The 19699-nt window shown below is 29.0% G+C and overlaps 1 protein-coding gene across 1 annotated transcript; it reads right to left on the bottom strand.

The window, feature by feature from the left end:
• Positions 1–2841: 2841 nt before the first annotated feature.
• Positions 2842–4863, bottom strand: LOC120077166 (heavy metal-associated isoprenylated plant protein 26-like). Its single transcript, XM_039031072.2, has 2 exons — positions 4653–4863; positions 2842–3405 (listed from the first exon to the last, which is right to left on the bottom strand). The coding sequence occupies exons 1-2, from the start codon at positions 4731–4733 to the stop codon at positions 3022–3024; spliced, it is 465 nt and encodes a 154-aa protein (XP_038887000.1). The 5' UTR covers positions 4734–4863; the 3' UTR covers positions 2842–3021.
• Positions 4864–19699: the final 14836 nt, after the last annotated feature.

The following is a 19699-nucleotide window of genomic DNA, read 5'->3' as shown; positions in this document are numbered from 1 at the left end:
AGAGAACCATTGAACTTAAAATTAAAAGTTGAGAAATCTATTAGACAATAAATATAGTAATATTGAAAAATTGAAACAGATGTCGATTTAAAAAATTAAGAAAAATTTTGGTTAACTATTTTGTTTTTTAAAATTAAGCCTATGACACTACTTCTACCTTCAAATTTCTTCTTTTGTTATTTATTTTTCTTACCAATGGTTTAAAAACCCAAGCCAAATTTTGAGAGTTAAAAAAAAAAAAAAAAGTAGCTTTCAAAAAGTTGTTTTTGTTTCTAGAATTTGATTAAGAATTCAACGATTAATACTTAAGGAAAAATATAAATTATTGTAAGAAATATTGATGAAATAGGCTTAATTTTCAGAAATAGAAAACCAAGTAGGTATCTAACGGGACCTTATCTATTAAAAGTAATTAGATTAGGAAGCAATGTGGGAATGAAATTATTATAATGTTTCAATTTCTTTATTTTTTCTTTTTTATGATAATAATGAGTTCAATTTAAATAACAAAAGAAACAATGTCTTTTAAAAGCATAGGGGAGAAGGGAAATGCATTGTTGAAAAAGTATAGGGGATGGTATGGGAAACAAGGTGTGTTTTTTTTTTTTTTGGCCCTATATTTTAAATTTTATCAAACTTAACATTAAACATAGATCATTGTTGTAATTGAAAGAAAACAGTTTTGTAATTTTACCTTCTAATTATTTTTCATTTGAAGAATTTAAAAAAAAAAGTTAAATCTTAATTTGGAGATAGAATTTAACTTCATATGATTTATAATTAGAATTTTATCTTTATGATTTGTTAAAACCTTCATAAATAATCTATACGTTATGGATTGTTTTTTAGAATTTTATCAAACTATAGAAACTATTTATAAAGTTTTATCAGATGATAGGAATTAAATATTAACTTTTAAACTTAATCCAAATCACATGGGCCAATTTTATAATTTAATAAAAATAAATAAATTACACAAAGTTTAGTTTTTGTTTAAATTTATATTAATTATATAGAGTATATATTCAATGATTATCTCATGCCTACATCAACATTAATTTTGTTTAAGACTTGTTTTCTAAAAAAAATTAGTGAGTTTGAGAAGATTTTCACCCTGTTTCTTTCTTTCGTGGTCCTTGATTTTTTTTTTTTTAAAAAAAAATAATACTAATATATGGTGTTAAAGATCTTCATACCATAAGGTTAATAGTACAAGTTGTTCATACCTTATTTATGTTAGGCATAATATTAGAATATAGGTTTTATTTTAATTTTTTTAATGATAAAAATTCATCTAATTAAGATACAGTTTTTCCTTTTATTTTAACATATAATATTGTGGGTGAAAAAGTGAATATTTATTTGGCTAAGTATGAAAACCGATCCATAGAGTCGTCCACGAAACCACAAGTTTATTTGGCTAAGTAAAGAGACCAATCCATAGGATCGGCCCTTGAGACATAGATTTATTTAGCTAGGTATGAAACTGACCCATAGGATCGGTCATCAAGCCATAAGTTCATTTTGCTAAGTATGGAGACCGACTCTACGAAAGCAAAGATTATGCTTAAGTGCTATACTTTTGCACATGCTTGGGTCACTAGTTAAATAAATCACGCAATTCACAACGGTTAGTAATGGCTTTGATTAATTGTCTGAGAAATTAATTAGCGAATAACCACTACAAAACCTATTTCTATATAATCGAGAGAGCTCGTGACATTATTTAAGGTATGCTGAAACACATCCTAACCACTCTACTCTCTAAATTATTATTGACTCGATCATCAAGATATCGGTGGCCAAACATCATACTAGTGCGAGTTTGTCCTCTATCGTACAAGACATTTCGTTCAATTTCTCCCGAAAACTATAAATTTACTTTTGGTATCAAATTTCAATATCAATATAGAGAATAAAAATTTCAACTTTTATCCTTTTAATCAATGATACAAAATGGCAGCCTATATTGAGAAATCAAAATTACGTACCTCTCTTTATTTATATAATCAATTATTCAATTTTTTTTTCATTTTTCATTACCTAGTTTTTTTTTTTCCTCGTTAAGAGCTATAAATCACAATTTTCTTAAAATGAAATAAGGAGAGGAAGGTCCTAATCCGAAAAATTGGTGAGCCATTTTGGTCTCTCAGTTTGAAAACTAGCTGTCAATGGAGACCTAATTTTATTCACATTGACATCAATGCCAAAATATGCAAAATATTAAACCAATTTATTGAAATTTACATATTTTTAAACTTTTTTTTTTAAAAAAGCTTTCTTAGTCCTAAATTTTTTTTGTATAGTTTCTGTTTTAATTTTTTTTAGTTTTAAAAAATATTATATTTTACTTCTGAATTTAATTTTACTTTAATTTTAATCTTGTATTTTATATTATGTTTATGACAATTTTAAGATTAAATGTATATTTTAGTCCTGATTAATTTTTCTTTTTCAACTTAATCCCCATTGTTTAAAATATTTTTTAAAAAATATCTTTTTCTTGAAATAACTTTATTTTAAAATAATGTAAATATTTAAAATTACATGAACATGTCAAAGCATAGCGATTAAATTGATTTTAAGGAAAAAAATTTAAATTAGATCTCAAACTTATAGTAAAGCGGCACAATCTTTATCTACACAAATAAATATGGTAATTTTTACCTTAAACTACAACAATTAATTTCTTTGTTAATATTAAAAATCCAAAAATTGATTTAATGATCAAATTGATTTTACTTGCCAACATTTTTCCACACAGCTCTAGAATTTGGACATGAATAATTGATTGAAAAAGCAAGCCCCACCACCAAAGGACATGACAACTAAGATCAATCATACCACTAAATAATAATAACTAAACTTTAGACTAAAGACCAAAAATAAATATCCAAATCAATACAAGTTAAATTAAACCAAAAATAATAATTAAAAAAAAAAAAAACAAACACACAAAAGCAAAAATCGACAAATTATAAAGGCTTATTTTTACAGCGCATTTACAAAAGTGGACGACCGTTACATGACAGCACAAGCCGCGGGATTTTCGTCACTAAACGCCGTCGTATAACGAACTTCCGTGGAGCTCGCACGTGCCAGCTGGTACACGTTGGGATCATCGGCTTTCCGCACGTACCCAGCCGGCGCTTTCTTGTCGTACACTCCCGGCGCGTAGGGGTGCGCGACGACGTCGTAAGGAACGTAGGGCCAGAGCTCGGCTTTCTTACCGGTGCGGTGAGTGACACGCGCCACCACTTTTGACGGCTCGACGTATCCGACGACGGTGGCTTTGTTGGCTTTCCGGTCGACGTCGACTTGCTTCACTCCCTTCATTCCTTCTAATGCTCTCTTCACTTTCCTCTCACAGCCTTCGCAGTCTATTCGAATTTTCAGCTCCACTGTCTGATAAATTTTAGTATCTAAATATTAGAATCTTGTAAAATATTTAAATATTTGTCGATATTTCGATGGTAATATTAAAGATGAAGTGATATGTTTTGTAAATTTCCGTAAAACATTAAAAATTATCATATACCAATCTTGATATGAAGGTGTAGTTGTAATTCTTTTCCCATAATTTCTTAACCACGTTTTTGAAAATTTACATTTTTTTGTTAATAAAATTTAGCTTCATTTTCTAAAAGACTCGCCAAAATGTAGAGAATAGAATAGAATAAAATAAAATAAAATAAATAAGTGGGTAAATGCAATGTATTTGTAAGGCTTAATTATTAAACGAGTTTTAATTTTAATAATTGTTTCTTCATAGAAATATCTACTGATATTATTAACAATATTATAATTAATATGTACTCTTGCTCTTGAAAGTAAAATTTTAAATCTTCACAATCTCACTTATTTTTCATTTAGAGTACTTCAAACAAACAAAATGTACTCGTACTTGAAGTTTAAAAAAACAATAAGAAGAAGATAATACAAAGGAGATTTAATAACTTAAGTTAAAAGTATGTTTAATAAATCTCTAAAATAATATATGTAAAATAAAATAGAAGTGAAAACTTGAAGAAATTCGAGTAAAACTTTAAGGTCTCTAACTATTTGATTTTCGTTTTTTTTTTAAATTAGGTCTATATACATTGTTCTACTGTCAAATTTTATTTCCTTTTTATCAAATTAAAAAAAAAAAAAGTCAAATTTTAAAAACCAAAAGGTTTTATTTTTTAAATTTGCATATGAGATACAAATCAGGTAAGAAATTAAAGAAAATAAAGAAAATAAACTTAATATTCAAAATACAAAAATGAAGGACTTAAATTTTTGAATCAAAACTCGAGTAAAAGCAAAGGGAAACATTAAATGTGAATGCAAGCCACTTTAAAGCGTAAAAACGGTACCAAAACGACAGAAAACCAAACCACAGAATCCATGTCTGAAACTTCATGACAAACCAACAAACTTTTTAAAACGTTTTTCCGCCTTCTCATTCCTCACAGATCTTCAATTTCCAAATCTTCCTACTTTTTATTTTTCTTTTCTTTTTCACTTTTATTACATAAAACTAAAATCAATACTTAATTTTCTGGGTTTAATTCAACTAAAAAAATCCAGAAACAAAATCAAATCAAATAACCCATAAAAAATCTCAACTCAAAGAATCATTGAAGAACTCTAGAAACTCAGAATTTTACCTGCAATTGCTTGCGTTTCTTGTGCTTAGACCCATGAGAAGAGCAATCAAAATACTCAGACAAATGATCCAAAACTCCCATATTTTTTTCTCTTTTTTCTCACTTGATTTTGAAGTTTTTTAGTTATACAATGGAAATGGCAGACTACGAAACTGGCCGCTCCTCTTTAAATAAGCCAACAAATCCTCCCCTTTCCTCAAATCTAAAACATATTATTTTTTTATTTTTATTTTTTGTATTTCTCAATTCGGAAGGGAGATCTCAGCCGTTGGATTACCACAACGATAGCGATGTTTGCCACGTGTCGATGTGGAGATTTGAATTGTACTTGTGTCGATGCGGTGGCAATGTGGCATGGCCCGAACCGACCAAACGGGTAGAGGGGCCCGGGTTTTTGGAACCGGGTGGCACGTGCTTCCCACGCGCTACTTCGTTTGAAAAGTTAATAGGGGTTCGTTTTTTGTGTGTGTGTGTGTGTGGGGCCCACACGCTGTATGGTGTGGAGCCATTAGCCAAGTTTGAAGATGATATCACTGATTAGAGGCAATCATAGGCGCGATCCAACCATTTCATGACACGTGGTCCTTTGGTCAACGTTTTAGATTTTTTTCCCTTAAAATTAAAATCCAATTTTAAGTAGTTTCATTATGCCTACTTGGGGTATGGAGCTTTAATTATGTGGGTAATAAAATTTTGATTTTTCTTTTTATTTATGTGTCTAAATAGATCCTTGACAATTTTTTTTAAATATAAAATTTAATTACTACTTATGAATTTGAATTCTGTGTGAACTTAAAGTTTCTTTTTTTTTTTTTAATCTAATAGATTTATGAATGTTAGAAAATTTAAAAGTTTATGCCCATTGGTAATGTTTTTTTCCCTCTAAATAAGCTTATAAATATTACTTTTACATATAAATTTCTTTGATATATATGTTGTTCAATTTCTATCTACGTTTTCAAAAGTCGAGCGTAAAGTATCAAATTAAAAATGTAGGTCTTAATTAGTAACCATTTTGTGTTTTTATTTTTAAATTATTTAAAATTAAGTGTATTTTCTCATAATTTCTTACAATGATTTACATGTTACTCAAGTATAAGAGTTACATTTTTAGATAAATTTCATAAACAAAAACAAGTTTATGATTTTTTTTTTTTTAGTTTTCAAAATCTGACTTTATCGTTCAAAATAATGGTAAAAAGTATACTAAAAGAAACAAAAATTTTATAGGTGAAAAGAGTGTGTCTAAACTTAATTTTAAAAAATAAAAACCAAATAATTATCAAATAAAACCATAATTTATAAAATGTTGTTTTTGTTGTTAGTCTTTAACTAAAAATTCAAATATTTCTTTAATAAAATTGAAAATTATGATAAAAAAAAAATTAGGAAGAAACAGGTATAAACTTTAAAAATTAAGAATCGAAAATAAAATATTATGAAATGAGACTTTAAAGATTTAATTTATAATATTTAAAACTCAATAATCAAATAAAAAATAAATTTGAGAATTCGTGCACTAAGTTTGTAATTTAACTTGAATAAATGAATCAAGCTTTTGTTTTATAACAATTGGTTTCTTTTATATTTTATTTTTGAAAAAGTTGGTACATAATTTATAAAAAATAATTTAAAGCATTTTAAAGATTTGTTTGGAAAGTACATAATAAAACGCATAAACTCGAGTGGAAGTAGTGTTTTGAAAGTTAAATTTTAGAGTTAATTATGAAATTGTGGTATTCATAATTAACTTAAAAAACCATCTATTCTATTGGCAATGATCTCAACTAATCTGCCTAGCTTCAAAGGCATAGTTACATTAACATGCTAATGTATATATTTCAAATTGTGCTATCTGATGTTAAGTAGGATTCGTTTCGTAATCATTTTATTTTTTCTTATAAAAATTATTATTATTTTTTTAAATTTTCTTACAAAATTTGCATATTTTTTAAAAATAAGAGTTGATTTATTAGTCAAGTTTCAAATTCCAAAAATTATGATCCTGTTTGGTAGCCATTTATTTTATTTTATTTATAAATTAAGTTTATAAATACTATTCAAATCTCTAAAATTCTTAATTTATTATCTACATTTAAAAATCAAAGTAGCTTTTAAAATATTGATTTTTTTTTTGAAATTTGGTTAATAATTCAACCATTGTACACAAGTATGATGTAAATGATTGTAAGAAAAGAGGAAGAAAATATACTTAACTTTTAAAAATAAAAAATAGAATGATTACCAAGTGTGCCTTGATTTTTAAATTTTGATTTGGCTTTTTGAAACATTAATTAAAAAATTAATAACAAGTCAAGAAATTTAAAAGTGAAATAAGTGTTCATAAATTTAATTTTTAAAAAATAAAAACTGAAAGTAAATAGTTACAAGACGGAAAGAGGTCTAAAGTTTAAAAAATGCTAAAAACAATTTTATTTTTTTTTAATAAATTAACAACTTTAAAATATTGAGGGCAGGAGGAGGAACATAATTTCTTTTATAGACGTGTGAGGGTTTTCTCTTCTTTCCTTCTTTATTCTTTTTTAGTTAAAAATAGATTTGACTTAAAAGTATGTAACAACATCAATCACTCCACTCCACCTTTTTATTAATTTAATTATTCATATGAGTTATATTTTTATATTAGCACAATTAATTAATTAAATATTCTTTCTTTTTCTTAACTTAGATTAAGTTTTCTTATAATAATTCAAAACTTTTTGTCCAATGAAAATGTATGTTGCCTTCCTAGAAGTGACATTTGAGTGATGAACGATAAATAAAGTTTGTATCCCTAATAAAATGGAAAACTAAGCAATATGATGAGATTTTAGTAATATTTTATGGATTTTAAAAAATAAAAAATCACTTTTGGTCTATTTGATCATCAATTTACTTTTAATTTTTAAATTTTAAGTTCCGTTTATTAACCATTTTATTTTTTTTTCTTATTTTTTAAAATTAAGTATATGTACACTATTTTCACCCAAAATTTCTTGCTTTGTTATCTACTTTTCACCAATGGTTTAAAAAACTAAGTCAAATTATGAGAACTGAAAAAAGTAGTTTTTCAAAAAGTTATTTTTGTTTTTGGAATTTGACTAAGAATTCAACCATTGTATTTAAGGAAGACGCAAACAAGAAATGGGGATGAATAGACTTACTTTTCAAAAACAAAAACAAAAAAACTAATAGTTACCAAACGGGGCCTTAGTTATTGAACTTTTGCATTTAACAATTTATTCTCTGTATATTTAATTTTGTAACAATTTAGTCTTTATCATAAACAAGTCAATCAAACTTAATTGTAGATTTTATGATTATGTCATGACTTAGTCTTTATAATTTATAAACAAAATTGTCCCTTAATCAATTAATCTTAATAGTGTTTTTATTCAAAAAATCTCAATAGTATTTTTACTAAACTAAATTGATACTTGTGAAAGTTAGGAACTATTGTTATAGATTTAGAAATTTAGGACCTATTTCATTACAAACTATATTTTACGGATTAAGTTGTTACTTTTCGTGAAAGTTAAGTGACCAAAAAGGATTTTTAACCTCAATAATAACATTATTACCATGTGAACCTACCACAGTATACCTATATCTTGATATCTCTCACTTTAAAAGATTATTATCCAAAGTATCAACAAAATATTATTGATATGAATATAATATAAACATGGACCATTTTAACTTATTAATTTAATAAAGCTAAAATGTCTATTTTTATTTTAAATAGTTTTTTAATAAAAAAATTTCAATATCGACATTCTAACCCTTAGTCGTACCAATAGTTTCGGGTTAGGTCAAGAATTAAGATCCTAAATCCACAAAATCATTTTAAAAATCTCTCTCAACCTCTCTTTCATTGTATTTTTTATATACTTCTATCAATAGCATATTAATAATCATGAAGCCACCAAAATGTCATATCATTGTTAAATATAATGTATTTGTCAGCAGTGAGATACCAATAATTATACTTTGGAATAGGAATCAAATGAATATTAAAATGAAGATTACTGTAAACATAGATGAAGATAGACATATAATAAAAGACCATAATAAAGTCTATAGAGAATTAAATTGTTCAGAGGATTTGTGACATATAGAGTATGGTCTTTATGATTTCCATATTTATTAAATATGGCGTAGGTTCTAAGAAGTTGCATGCAGCGCAGTTATACAATACGACATCGTTCAATTCAATTCAACTTTATTTATTTATTTATTTTGAAAAAGGGAAGGGAAAAAATAGTATTAATTATTAATATTTGCAAATAAATAATAAAGAGTATTGAATCTGAGCCATTAGATCAGAATCCTTCAACGTGTGGCGGTTTCTGACTGAATTTCAAAGCACAACGCAAATCCAAAACGCCGACTTTAGCGGAATTTTCTCGCTGAACAAAAAATAAATTATATTTTAAAACTACGTGTCGTTTGAAGAACACACCGTTACAACTTACAACTCGGGAGTTACGAGTAAATTTGTGGAACTTGCTTGGAGATTAAGCAAAAATCTAATAAATCAAAAAATCAAAAATAAAATAGAGATATTTAAACTTCTTTCTTAAAATTTTCTGGATATTAATTTTTCATCAATATATCAACTTTTTCATGATATTTCGAACATGGACATTTCTATTGTACTATAAAGAAAATTTCACGAAACACTACAAGTAAGCAATAAAATATTGCTTCTTGTAAATTTAAGGAATATAATGGTACACAATGAGAATACAGTTATAAAAAGAATATAATATAATATATAATTATATAAAATAAATAAATAACAAAGAACAAATTTCTCCACTTTCTCCAATTTTTTTGGATTGATTACCAATATGTGTCTTTCAAATCCACCAAATGTCACGGGCTATAGGCAATTTAGCAAGTAGGAGGTGGATTACATGGACACTAATAGTGTATAATCTCGAGACATATGGACAACACATGAGTAACGAATATATGACATATGGCCAATGGACATTAATAATGGGCATTTACATTATACCTAATTTAACATATTTATAATACTCCCTCTTAGATGCCTATATAAAATATATATCGTTAAATCGTTACTAGGAAAAAATTCACTATAAGAAAAATCCTAGTGAAGAAAAAATAGTACATATTTCATATAATCTGATACTTTTAACAAATATATTTACTCCCCCATGGTAACATCACTTGAGATCTTTGAGTCGCTGCATTCTAATGTTGTTCACAAGTTTTTCAAAGGTTGCAGTAGGCAATCCCTTAGTAAATAAGTCTATCAAGTTATCTTTCGAACAAATTTGTTGTACAATGATGTCGTCATTTTCTTCTAAATCATGAGTGTAGAAAAGCTTCGGTGAAACATGTTTTGTTCTATCTTCTTTAATATATCCTCATTTGATTTGAGATATGCATGTTGTGTTGTCTTTGTATAATATCGTTGAAAGATTTTTACTAGAAGACAAATCACATGTTCCATGAATTTGTCGAGTCATCGATCTTAGCTATACACATTCTCTACTAGCTTCATGAATTACAAGAATTTCAACATGATTTGAGGAAGTGACTGTTATGGTTTGTTTCACCCATCGCCATGATATAATAGTTCCTCCATATGCGAACATATAGATAACATGTTTGAGATCTAGCTTAGTGTAGATCAATCCAGAATCTGCAAATCCAACTAGATTAAAATTTTATTTATTTGAATAAAACAAACCCATGTCGATTTTTCCTTGAAGATAAACGAGTATATGCTTAATTCTATTCCAATGTCTTTTTGTTAGAAAATAACTATATCTTGCTAATAATTTACTGAAAATGCAATATCTGGTCTTGTATTATTAGCAAGATACATAAGTACACCAATTGCACTAAGATATGGTACTTCAGGACCAAGAAGTTCTTCATTATCATCTCGAGGTCGAAATATATATTTCTTCACATCTAGTGAACGAACTTCTATTTGAATGTTCAATGGATGTGCTTCGTCCATATAAAATCTTTTCAAAACTTCTTCAATATAAGTTGACTAATGAACAAATATCCCATATGCTAAATGTTCAATTTGCAAGCCAAGGAAAAATTTTGTTTTTCCGAGATCTTTCATCTCAAATTCTTTTGTAAGATATTCTATTGTCTTTGAAAACTCTTTAGGAGTCCCAATCATATTTAAATCATCAACATATATAGTTATAATAACAAATCCCGACTGTGATTTATTTATAGAAACACATGGGCATATTGGATTGTTTTGATATCCTTCTTTCAACAAATATCTACTCAGGTAATTGTACCACATTCGTCCTGATTGTTTCAATCCATATAACGATCTCTGTAACTTTATTGAATACAATTCTCGGAAATTTATATGTTTCAGATACTTTAAAACCTTTGGGGATTCTCATATAAATATCACTATCAAGAGATCTATATAAATATGTTGTGACTACATCCATAAGATGCATATCCAGACTTTCATATAGTTAGACCAATTAAATATCTTAGTGTAATTGCATCCACCACCATCAAATATGTCTCCTCATAATCAATACCAAGTCTTTGTGAAAAACCTTGTGCAACTAGTCTTGCTTTATATCTTGTGACTTAATTATTTTCATTTCTTTTCCTCACAAATACCTATTTGTACCCCATAGATTTAACACCTTTTGGTGTTCAGACTACTAGTCCAAAAACCTGATGTTTTGAAAGTGAGTTTAATTCTGCCCTCATTGGTTCTTTCCATTGAAGACAATCTTTTCTATGTCAACATTCTTCAGCACATTTTGGTTCAGAATCCTCATTTTCAGATATAATATCAAGAGCAACATTATACACAAAAGTGTTGTCTATAACTACATGAGTTCGGTTCCTTATTTTTCCTGTCATGATATAGTTTATTGAAATCTCATTATTATCTTTATGTATTCCACCTTCCTTATTAGTCATGTTATGCATTCCTTCATGGGTATTTACATCCTCAACCAAGTCTTATTAATTATCAATTATTTTTATTTTTCGAGGATTTTTATCTTTGGAATCCACTGGTCTACCACGCTTCTGGCATGTTCTAGACTCATTGGTGACAACTTGTTGTGTTGGGATATCAATTTTTGATAGAACATTTGCAGCTGGTATATGTGACTTAGTTACTTTCTTTGTATCTATACATGCATCGTTGATTTCAACTTGATAATAACCACACGTGTGACCATTTACTGGATGCATCTATCTAAATGGTCTACTTGATGGGTTAATAGGTCCACATATATTACCATGAATTCTTTCTAAAAATGCAAGTGATTTAGTCCCCACTTTGACTAGTGATGGTCTAATGATTAATTTGCCTTGAGAGCAAACATCGCATGATAATTCATTAGATTGACGAATCTTCTGGCTTTCCAATGAATGTCCATTTGAATTCTTAATAATTCTTCTCATCATTATAGATCGTGGATGACCTAATCTGTTATGCCAAATTGTAAATATGTCTAGATTCATGAACTTCAGGTTCATTGTTGCATATGTTTCAGTTACTCATATATGAGTATAATATAATCTAGAAGATAAAGCAGACAATTATTTCAATATACGTTTTTCATATGAGAGTAGATATGATATAAAGATACTCATATTATTCTTTCCATCGGTCTCAATATGATAACTATTGCAACATATATCTTTAAAACTAAGTAGATTTCTCTTTGATTTACTAGAGAACAATGCATTTTTAATTGTAAATTTTGTTCCTATCAAAATAATATTTGCTTTTTCAAACCATTCAATTAGGTTTGCAGAATCTAAAGTTGTATTGAATTTTTCTTCCAACATTGTCAGTTTAGAAAAATATTTTCTACTTGTAAGTATTGTATGTGTAGTTGCATTATTTGCCAAACATAGATCTTATTTACTCATTTTTGAGTCACCCAACATATGAAAATGATCCATGTTTCTTTATTAAAAGAAAATAATTACAATAAGAAAAAAAAAACATTTGGAATATACAAAGGTTAACATATACTAAGAGGGAAAAAAAACATGGAAATGACTAAAAAAATTAAGTTTAGATATTTTCAAAATCAAAGGAATTACTTGATGTTCCATCAATTCTGTCGATTTTCTCTTCAGAAGATTTAAAGAAGTCCCACCACATCCAAATTTGTCTTATGGGATGGGTCAAATATGTCATTATCCTGGTATGCAAAATTTGATATATATATATATATATATTTCATGAATGATTCATAGAGATCAACTAAGTATTTTGGTGTATGATAGGTATGTGACTAATGTCTCGTCATTTCGCATCGGAAACATTTATTTTCAACATTTTTTGAACTCTTATCTTGTGAAGCTTTTCCTTTGTGATCATCATTTTGTGTGGTTCTTTTGAAATTTGAATGATTAGAACGACCACCATGAAAATAATAATTATTTCTTCCTCTGCAATGGTCACAAACTCAATCACGACCATGACATCAACCACGACTATTATTAAAATTCATAGCATTCACTTCAGGGAATGGTGTCATCCTGATTGGTCGAGATTTATGATTTTTCATTAATAACTTGTTATTTTGTTCGGTCACGAGAAGACATGAAATTAATTCAGAATATTGTTTAAAACCTTTCTCTCGATATTGCTACCGCAGGAGCATATTCAAGACATGAAATGTAGAAAATATCTTTCTTAACATATCAACATCAGTAATTTTCTCTCCGCATAATAACTGTCTCGAACTGGTTTAAAATAACGGGAGTTGTAATCACTTACTTATTTGAAATCTTGTAGCATCAAGTGCATCCACTCACAACGAGCTATAAGAAGAATAACTATTTTTTGATGATCATACCTCTCTTTCAAATTTTTCTACATGATACGGGAATCTTTTATTGTAAGATACTCTATTTTCAATCCCTCGTGGAGATGACGATGAAGGAAAATCTTAGTTTTTGCTTTGTTCTGACTGGATGTCGTATTTCCTTCTTTAATAGTCTCTCCAAGATTCATAGCATTTAGATGGATTTTGGCATCAAGTACTCATGACGAATAATTAATGTCATTAATATCAAGGACGAAAAGTTCTAATTTTATGAAATTTGTCATGGCATCGTTATTATAAAATATTTTATTTATATTAGAAATTTAATAGATATTAAATATGCAAAAATAATGTTAAATTTATTAATTATAACGAAGAGGGAAAAATCGACATACCTTTAGAACCTACCTTTAGCGAGAAAAACGATAGAAACTCGTGTTGATAACGTGTTATGAATTTGGGGAGCACAACGATGTACAACAAAAACATGAAATTGGAGAAAATATAATATAATAATAATATATAATAAAATAAACAAATATTAAAATAAGTATAATATAATATATAAATATATAAAATAAATAAAACAAAAAGTAAATAAAATAACAAAGAATGAATTTTCCATTTTCTCCAATCTTTTTGGATTGGTCACCAATATGTGTTGTGTGTCTTTCAAAACTCACCAAATTCCACTATTTATAAATAATTTAATAAGTATGAGCGGATTACATGGACACTAATAGTGTATAATATCGAGACACAAGTACAATACATGGGGTTATGGATAAGTGATATATGGCCAATGAACACTATTAATGAGTATCTCCATTACACCTAACATATTTATAATATTACTGAGGTTATATATATATATCATTATAACTTATTTAAAATCATAAAATGGATATTTAAGAATTTATATTGTTTTGCTTTTTTTCTTCCCTATTTGTGTTAACAAATTTTTTAGAAATGTCTAATTGAGATCAACAATAGTCCTTATGTTTTAAAATTTACACTTTTAACATCAATTTTTCCTTCAAAACCCACTCTCAATTTACACATGAGTGTCTATTAATTAATTTAATTAATGAAAAAAAGGTAAAATTTAATTAATTATAATTCTTTTAACCTTTTTAAATTAATCAATATATAACACTAAAGAATGATAGCGACTATTTGGTAAAAAAATCAATAGTAAAGGTGTAGATCTTGAAACTTATGAATCAAATTGAAACATAACTCAAATTTCAAAGATAAAATTACAACATTTTTAAAATTTAGGGAATTAAATTGAAATCAAAATAAAACTTAAAAAGTTGATAATCAAATAAAAAAGAAACCAAAAACTTAAAAATCCAATAAAGTATGTTTTTTTTATATAATATTGGACACGAGTTAAGATGAGACCATGAGAAGTGTCTCTTTTATTATTAAATTAGCTTGGGGTTAGATTTTGATATCTATAGTTCATTTTTCCAAAACTCATCTTCACTCTCATTTGTGATTGTCATATTTAAAAAAACCTAAAAGTGGGTAGAAACATTGAATTGTGCCATTGTGGGGGGGAGTCTTTATTAATGTGGGTTGTTGTTGGTAGCTTGGCCCCTTGGGTATGGGAATGGATAAGAGTTAAAATGGTGGTTTGTTTATTTATTGTAATGTCAATTTTAAATGCCCATGGTCTCCCATGCTCACACTCTCAATGCCTTGTCTTCATCTATAACATTTTTAATTTAAAAATTACTACAATATTGTTATTAGAAAAAAAAAAAAAAAAACACTTTAATATTCTTCTTCTTTGTTTTCTAATGGACTTCCCTTTTTAATTTCTTTAGTTGGACACATCAACTAATGCATGTGAATGTTGACTCTTCGCATTTTTATTTTCACTTTTAAATTTATTAAAAAAAAAAACTTTTGTTTGCATCTTTAACAACCTTTTCATACGATCAAAAGAGAGTATTCCTTCAAATAATAAAGAGATATCACCTAATTGGTATTGCTTATGAAATTTTCTTCGATATTCTTTGAAAAATAATCGCAATTAATAAAGTTGTGTATTGATGATAATTCTATAATGTGACTTTAATTCTTAGAATATTTTAGATTCTAGTTTCAACAAGACATTAATGGTATATTGTCTCAATTTGATCTCTAATTCCATTTTTGTTGGAGAGATTAATGCAAAGGTTCAATATTTTCTATGGTTTCAAAGAAAAGGGAAAAAAAAAAAAATTAGAATGTAATCTATATCAAGCAATATTGTAGGACAACTAATGTAGAGAACTTAGTAGAGGAAATTATTATTTTACGACAAAAATATTCACGTTACTGAAATTAAGATGTTAGTGTTTCTTCTTTATCATTTTAAAGCCTTCTCATATTTTTTATAAGAGAAAAAAAATGAATTGTTTTTAATTTTTCTTTGTGTGTAAATAAAAGGAAAGTATATAGTTAGGTGTAGTCTAGATTACATCTAATTATTACTCTTTTTATAATGACACACCATTATCACTAAGACTATGGTACATAATTTTTTTTGTTCCATCCAAAATATTTTGTATCAATAAAGATGTTATTTTTCTTATGAATTAATCAAGAGTCTTTACACCTTTAACAAATGCAAATTATGTATGTGTTACTATAGTAAGGTTGACTTATTTTATTACAGGCAAAACTTGAGCAACATGTTTTCCATAACATGTCTTATATTACGTTAGTAACATGTTACGTATCGTGCATATTCTGCCCGACGATTTTTTTTCTTATCTCTCAGCATGGTTTTGAAATTTTTTTTGCAAATGTTGTAGCCTGACTTCTTTTTTTTTTTTCCTACAAAGATGATTTATTCCTTCTTTAAATATCTTCTAAAAACTAACCTTTTTTATGTATTATGGTCTTGTTTAACCTTAGGGTTAGCCTCCTTAATTATTAGAAAAGTGTGTGAATTGAGAGCTTTGAGCTTATGGGTTGTTTAAGCATTAACCTCCATGTATTGTGATTAAATCTTTTTCTTTTTCCCGTTGTAGATTTATTCCACTCACCAATTAGACTTTGTTGATTTTTTGTGAGGGCAACAAATCACTTATGGAGAAAGCGAAAACTCGAGAGGAATTTTTAATGTGGTACCGAGGGGAGCACAATCAAAGTTTGTGATAAACTTGCTTATGGAGGAGGGGATCTCACACTTAGAGGGAGTCTAAGTACGTTGTATTGAGAAGATCTCATACAAAACTTAGAGAAGTGTTATGGTGGAAATGAGGGGATCTCAAACTTACGGGGGGCCTAAGTTGAAACTGAATAGTAAGTTGTACGTAAGTCACTAAAGAGGGAGTCTATCAGACAAGTATTTTGTTGTAATTGCTAAACTCTTTATATAGAGAAGCTTCTTTTACACTGGACACACAACCCTTAGACGTAGGTGATATTCCACCGAACTAGGTTACCAATCTCTACTATTATTATTTGATATTACGTTATCCTGCTTGTTAGGTATCTCCTTACAAACATTGTGTTTGACATTTGTTTTATGTGGTAAATCCACTTTATTTTTTCATATATCATTAAACTCTTTTTTTTCCTAAAGAAACGTATATCATCATTGTCAACTTGACTTAGCCAACTTGACTTAGCCTAAGTATAACATTTTTCTTATAATATGCACCACATTTTCCATGAGAAGGAATGTGAGCTTATTTCAAAAGTCTTTATTTGGAATTTGGAATTTGAAATTGAGCTTGCAAACTATGGACACTTAGAAAAATCACCAACAAATCTGTTGATACCAAAAACCATACCAACGATAAATTTATATTTGCTTTCAAGGAGAATAGCTTGATATCATGCAAAAGTGCGAGTAACGTTAACACCGGTGTGGTGTTGAGCCTAATTCACTTCGACGCTCAAGTTAGAATCGATTTTGAATTTAATTCAACCAAAAAAACTAGTATGAGTTGAAAAACATACCTCTATTTGATTGTGCCCCCGAATTATATAGCTCGCCCAATTAATAACTGAACTTAGCTTGCCCTTTCGGCTTCCAAGTCATCATCAATCATTAATTAGTCCGTTTTTCATCTGAATCATCATTGTCTAGGCATTACACATCTCAACCTTTAATGAGCTTGACTCTTGGATAGAACCATGACATTTGATTCTCCAATTATCAAATACAATGTGATTATATCCCCTTAATTAATTGCTTTAACAAATAATTGAGTTATACAAAACGGAAAATGGGTAATTTAATGGTCTCCAAGAAATACTTACTTTGATAAATTCTTCTTAATGTAACGCATGACTTTTGCATGTCTAGACCATATTAAGAATTTCTTTTACAACACTTAACATGATCTTTGCACAATCAATCCATGTAAAATTCTACTAATAAACACTTAATATATATGTATATATTGAAAATTTAAAGGGCGGGGTCAACAAATTGTTAATCCTTCTTTTTTTTCTATCAAAAGATAGCTGGACTGACCTCTTTTGAGGTCAGCCAAGCTTGGCAACCGACTGTCGTATGAGAAAAATGGTTGTCAGGCTACCTTGTAAGAGGGATGCCGCCCCCTCCTCCCATTATCTCTTAAAGCACTTAAAAGCCTATTAGGTTGGCTTTCTAGCTTGAGCTATTGCTATTTATCGAGCTTGATTTCCTTTTCTTAGCTCAATCTTCCAGCTTGACTTGCTCTCTTAGCTCAACTTTCATTCTTAGCTCAAATGGGTCAAGCTAATTAAAGCTTCTTCCTCCTTGATTAAGACAAAACTAAATGCAGAATTAGACACGACAAGGTACAAAAATAGTTCTTTTCCCGGCACGGGCTTGTAAAGGAGCGGGATCGAGTTCAAATAATTTTTGAGTCGCTTGAATTCCTGCTCACATTCCTCCTCCACTCAAAGTTAGCTTTTTATAATGCCTCAGGCCCAGGATTCAGACTAGGATTCGAAATCCAGATTCGACACTTGATGGCCTCGACAATCCCCTTTGCCCTGGATATGTCGTTCTTACGTGCCTTGAATGCTTCTAGAAGTGAAAGTTCTCCCCACAAACCAACACGGGTCCTTCCAGCATGAGTTATCCTCACTCACATGCATCCTAGAAAAATTCCCAGGAGGTCACCTAACTTAGGATTGCTCCAAGTTAAGCACGCTTAACTTTGAAGTTTTTATGATTAAACCACCGAAAAGGAAGGTGCACCTTGTTGGTATAGGTAGTAACTTTCAATTCTTTAAAGCTTTTCTTAACCATACTTTCATGTAATCAGAATCCCTCTCATTTGGATATGATATCGGTTCATTCATGTACGTGTACCCCTCCTGAACTTGGGTCGTTACACTTTTTTTCTTCATACTTTAAAACATGGAAGACATTTTTCCGTTTAGACTTTGTAGCTATTTTACTGTTTTATGAGGCTCCATCTCTAGTACAACTTGTATTTTGTCTGATTTGCATCAATTCCTCTCTGGATTACCATAAAGACTAGAAACTTGCCAGAAGCAGCTCCAAAAGCACACTTTCCGGGTTCAACTTCATTTGATATCTCCTCAAGACTCCAAAGGCCTCGGCCAAGTCGTCTACATGGCGACTCGCTTTCTTACTCTTTACCAACATGTCATTTATGTATACCTTCATATTCTTGCCAATAAGAGGAGCAAAAATTGTATTCACCAGGCGTTGATAAGTGGCTTCTGCATTGTTGAGCCCAAACGACTTCACAGTATAATAGTAAAGACCTCGACTAGTGACAAAAGAGGTTTTCTGTTGATCTGGGGGATGCATTCTAATTTGGTTAGACTCTGAATAGGCATCCATGAAGCTCAATAGCTCGTGGCCGACAATAGCATCAATGAGTTTGTCTATTCTCAGGAAGGGGAAACTATCCTTCGGGCAGGCATTATTGAGATCGGTGAAGTCAATGTACATTCTCCATTTTTTATTAGCTTTCCTAATGAGCACTACGTTGGATAACCATTGTGGGTAGTAGACCTCTCGGATAAACTTCGTCCACAAAAAGTTGTCCACCTGCCCAGCTATTATTTCATTACGTGCTTGATTAAAAGCCTGCCTCTTCTGGCATACTGGTTTGTAGCTTGGATCAATACTGAGTCGATGCACCATTATTTGTGGATCCACCTCTGGCATGTCCTCCGCAGACCAGGAAAATACATCTACATTGTTTCTTAGAAAAGCTATAATAGTTTCCTTCTCATCAACTT

Source organism: Benincasa hispida, chromosome 5 (genome assembly GCF_027475165.1).
Source record: "Benincasa hispida cultivar pf3 chromosome 5, pf3_genome.v1.1, whole genome shotgun sequence".
In the NCBI taxonomy this organism is placed as follows: domain Eukaryota; kingdom Viridiplantae; phylum Streptophyta; class Magnoliopsida; order Cucurbitales; family Cucurbitaceae; genus Benincasa; species Benincasa hispida.
This window is presented reverse-complemented; position numbering and strand designations above follow the sequence as displayed.